This window comes from Condylura cristata, unplaced genomic scaffold (assembly GCF_000260355.1).
Source record: "Condylura cristata isolate star-nosed mole 26May11 unplaced genomic scaffold, ConCri1.0 scaffold00034, whole genome shotgun sequence".
Lineage (NCBI taxonomy): Eukaryota > Metazoa > Chordata > Mammalia > Eulipotyphla > Talpidae > Condylura > Condylura cristata.
The window spans coordinates 11,559,173-11,564,042 of NW_004567135.1; the positions used below are offsets into that span (position 1 = coordinate 11,559,173).

The 4,870-nt window shown below is 55.8% G+C and overlaps 1 protein-coding gene across 1 annotated transcript in view; it reads left to right on the plus strand.

The window, feature by feature from the left end:
* Nucleotides 1–2,444: 2,444 nt before the first annotated feature.
* The window catches only part of PRMT8 (protein arginine methyltransferase 8), an 80,839-nt gene continuing 78,413 nt past the window's right edge, over nt 2,445–4,870 (plus strand). Inside the window, exon 1 of the mRNA XM_004692853.2 lies at nt 2,445–2,956. Within this exon, the coding sequence (XP_004692910.1) occupies nt 2,882–2,956 (75 nt within the window). The 5' untranslated portion in view covers nt 2,445–2,881. The remainder of the gene's footprint in view (nt 2,957–4,870) is intronic.

Sequence of the window (4,870 nt, forward strand, 5' to 3'; positions counted from 1 at the left end):
GAGAGAGAGAGAGAGAGAGAGAGAGAGAGAGGGAGACTCACCCAGTTCCTGTGAATGGTAAACTATTACTATAAAATGCTATTATGTGCTAGGCACTTTTTATGCATTATGACTTTTTGCAACCCTAGGTGACAGGTGTTAGATAATCTTTTACTGGTAACCAACCCTCCCCACCCCCAACCCCCCAAAAAAGACACTTAAGTCTTTTCATGTGGCAACTACTTGCTTGTGAATTTATAATTAGAAGAGGGCATGCATAACAGGGTCAGCACTTCCTCTCAGGTCCACGATGCCTTAACTGAGGATGGAATATCCACATTCAAGAAGGTTCACTCATGACCTCCAGCCAATCTGGAGCCACCCTGGTGGCCAAAGCTCTTCGCTTGCAGGCCCAGGCTGGCTCTGGATCGGATGGGTTGGAATAGAAAACTCTTGCCATAAGAAGGCATTTCTCCATCTCTTCTCTCTACTCCCCATTCCATGGGGAGCTGTGTCTGTGCTTGGGGAGAAGCCAAGCCAAGCAAAAGATTTCAACAGAGAACAGAGGAAACACACCCACTGAGGTTCTCATAGCAACATAATCACGCACAGGCAGCAGCCTATTTCGGGGGGAGCTTGTCTCAGCTCCCCTCCTCCCTGGTTAGTCACAGAATGGACGCACAGGCAGAAGCAGGGTGGGGCAGGGGGAGCATGTCGAACAGAAAACCAGGAGGCTAGGGAGCTGCTCATAGATGTTCCCTCAGTTGGCTGAAGGATCAGGGACGAATGTCCTCTCTCTAATCACAGGGTCCATCTTAGTGAAATGAGATGATTGGGCCAGTGAGTGCGGAGGGTCCTTTCCTGGCTTTCGTAACTAGCTAGTGTAAGTACTGAGGCTGCAGTGACAGAGGATGAGATGTTTCAGACTCTTTTATCGCTGCGAAAGATATTTACAGAAAATCGGGTTCAAGAGGGTAAAAGATATTCTTCAGCGTCACCTCCTTTATCTCGCTACCTCTTTTGGTACTTTGTTGACAGGATGTGAAAGAGAATGACTAAGATGTCACCAAAGACACTGTTCTCTTACCCCAACAGTAATCAGATTCTGTGATCTAAGAAAGGAAAAGGTCAAGGAGGTTAAGGTCACTGCTTCATTTCAACTTACTCCTCCTTTCAAACACACACCCGTTACTCAAGCCTCTTAGAGCTCTCTCCCTACTCTCCACTCCTTGCTTCCCACTTCTGCTTATTGCAATGCGCCCTCACTGTCCCTCAGGACCAGGAACAGGAGGCATCTCTAGATCCTGGCCCGTTTCTTCAATGGATTCTGGGGTTAGTTGAGGACAATCAGGCTCACACTTCTTGGCTGTCAAAGGTGATGATAAAAATCAAACAGGCATGCAGCCAGAGCTGATCTCTCCCTAAGAGCAGGGGTGAAGTCAAGAGGGCCAGGATGTTCACAAAGCATCCTTCTGGTCCCTGTCCTTGACTTGTGGGCTGAAAGTGTGGAAGTGCAGCTATCTTTCAGGGAGCCAGCCGGAGTGGTCTGTCACAAGGGAAGAAAGAGTGGGCCACCCCCCACCCCCCTTGTTCTATCTCTCACCAGTCTGACAGATGGCCCGTAAGGCACAGAAAAAAAAGCTCTCAAACTAAAGCTAGGAATGCATTGTATAAAAATTCACACCCCTGCTACCACCCAAACTCCCTTAAAAAGGATCAAGAGAATCCTAATGGGTACGTGACATCCTCCTCCTCTCCAATAAAAGGGACTTCAAAATCTGGTGATGTGGGGGAGGGGCAAGGAGAAAGACAAGAAATGTGTGGGCAGGGGGCTGCCAGTGAAGATTGGGGAGTGTGTGGGGGAATGCAAGGTTGCAGGCTCATCCATCTGGTGTTCTCCCACCCCTCTTTCTCAAGTCACCTCTGGCTGAACCTTCTTTCCACCCTCTCAGCTGGAGGGGCCTGGAACCCCAAGTGCCCTGGAGGAGGGAGGGGGGAGAAAAGGAGAAATAATGACACCAAACCTACCCTAGAGTTGAAGGAGTTAAGGACCCTCCTTTGCCAGACACCCATCCCACCACTTCCCAAACTTAATTCACCACTAAAGGATCCAGAAATTGGTGGAGGAGTAGCAGCGGTGGGGTGGGGTGGGGTGGAGGCAAGGTAACTCTGGCCAGTCTCTCCTAGAGCTTGTCCACGGGGAGGATGCACCCCGGTTCTAAGAACCGCCAAGAGGCCAGCCTGCGCCCCATTCCTCTCAGCCTCCCGCGTGGCCCTGCAGCGTCGGTGCAGTAATCGGCCCCACGCAAGTTGTCCACAGCGCGGGGGAGTGGGGGCGGCCAAGAGACCCCGGGCTTCTGGGGGAGGGGGCGGGCCCGGGGCCGCTGGGGGCCCTGGGTCTGCGCCCAGCAGCCGCCTGCTCTACCGAACCTCCTACCCCGCCCCCACTCACCCGGCTCAGCCCCTAGGAGAGACGCGCAGGAAGCGTGTTGCTTCACCCAGCGGATCCGCAGAAGTTGAGAGGAGTTGGTGGCTGTCTCCGGCCGGCCGGACTTTGGGAGCAGCGCGGGGAGAGGAGACGCCGCGGCCGCGGAGCCTTCGGGTCTGCCTCTCTCCTGCTCATCCCGCAGCGCGGGTGGAGAGGAGCGCGGAGGGGGTCGGGTGCGCGAGAAGAACTTGAAACTGTGGAGGAATCCGAAGCAGATGAAAAGGAGGAAAATAAAACAAAGTGGAGACTGCAGGAAAGACTCAACCGTGGTGATTGTGTCGGCTGACGCCCCAGCGGAGGGGCTGGGTTGGGTATTTTTCCCTCCCATTCTCTCTTTCTCTCTCTCTCTTTTAAAGCTACACCAGCTCTCTCTTTCTCTACTATCTCTGTATCACCAAACCCTTGCTGGCTCTTATGGGCATGAAACACTCCTCCCGCTGCCTGCTCCTAAGGAGGAAAATGGCGGAGAACACGGCCGAAAACACCGAGGTAAGGAGACGAGAGGGCCGGGGCTTTCGGCGACCCTGACAGCCCACCCCGACCCCCAAGCCCCGCCGCGGTCGCTGCCGCTGCCACAGCCGCCGCTGCTCAGCACCCAGTGCCAAACTTTCCCCAGCTCCAGCCCGCTTGCTTCTGCCGGCCGTGTGTGTGTGTGTGTGTGTGTGTGTGTGTGTGTGTGTGTGTGTGTGTGTGTGTGTGTGTGTGTGTGTGTGTGTGTGTGTGTACGTGTAAGACGGTGCATGTCTCCGGTCCCCTCCCTCTTGAAAATGCAAAAGAGTCACTCTCACCCCATCTCCCTCTCCTGTCACCCGCTACTCGCTCCTCTTTTTTTCCAAGTCCCAAATCGTAGGCAGCCGGTTCCCCGTCTTCTCTTCCGGGCTCGAGTCTTAGCTTTGTGCATGTTTGGGGTGGGTGACCCTGGGGCCAGGTCTGCTTCCTGCAGTGCCTTGACCACCCCGGCTACTGCTTAGCGTTTACCCTTCAGGCTGGAGTCAGTTCCCGAGCGCTCAGTCCCCGCAGCACCGCGGAGAGCTCCCGACCGCTGGTTGTCGGGGTTTGGGGGAGGGGGGGCAAGCCGATTCGGCTTGGGGGGGGGGCGGAGGCAGGGAGACCTGGACCCCTCAATTAGACCTTCCGGCCCAGATCCGGGCAGGGGTGAGGTCTGCAGTCCTGTAATATTTGAGTCGCTTCGGGGATACTAAACCCAGGAAGTGTGCCGGGCCGCGGCCACCTTCAGAACCAGGGACAGCGCCCGCTCCTGCCGCAGCCCAGCCGCGAGGGCGGTGGGGGGCTGCGCGCTGCCCGCTGCAGCTAGAAGTGGGTCTGCAGCCTCTCGTCCCGCAGCAGCTTTTGAGGAGGTCGCTCTAGCTTCGCGCATTGCGCTCTTGCGCCCCCGGCCCCTGCCTTGGGCAACCCAATAGCTGCCCGGAGCCGCAGAGAGCCCTGCTGGGTTTAGCGTCCCAAGACTGGAGACTGTGTTCCCTCCCCTCTCACTGACCTGCTGTCATTACAACTGGACTAGTCCGTAGGCTTTGAGCACCTGTAGTCATGAAGGGGATCAGCGTGCGCAGCCCCCTCCCCCTTACCTTCCTGGAGACACCGTGCGTCGAGGTGGGGGTGGAGTGGGGTATGTGTGTGAAGATCATCCCTTACTCGGTGGCAGGAAAAAGACACAAAGAGCAAATTCCCGGGCTCTATGAATAGCCGGGTGTCTGGTGGGGCTGCCGTACATTTCACATATGGTTGCCCATATGCAGCGTGGGGCGGAGATGGAGGTGTGGCGGGGGGATTGTCCCTCTGTCTTGTCGGAATGCAAAAAGGTTCAGAGACTCTCCTTGATCTTTTCCCCTCGAGGTCTTAACTGCAGCTAGCCCCTCACAGTGCAGGCAGCAAAGCGCTTAAAATCCCCATTCTCCGAGAGACTAGAAGCAGCGTGCATCTGGCAACTGTCGATTTTGAAACAAACACGCTCTGGGGCTTGCAAACAGCAGGGCCATTCAGTAGCTAATGCCATCTCCTTGAGTTAGGGCATAGCCAGCGTGCCTGCGGTCACCTCGCCACTTCCTCTTTGCCACCCCCATCCGGAGAGCAGGCATTCATAGTGATGTGAAGTGCCAGGCGCCCGGCCTCTCAGCAGAGAACCAACTAGCCTTCCCAGTCTCAGTCGCCCTCCTCCCTCTGATCGCCCACCCGTGGAAGAGGTTTCTAAAAATAACTCGGAGTCAAGGCTGCACTTCTGCAAAGTCTTGGACTAGCAGGCACGTAGCAGTCCCTGCAGCCAGGTGGCTGGAGCGGTGGGATCCAAAAAATGCTTTCTACTGTCTCCCTTCCACCCGCCTCCCCCAGTTTCTAAAAAAAAAGGAAAAAAAGTTTCCGCGGGTCTCCAGCCCCCCCCCCGTCTCC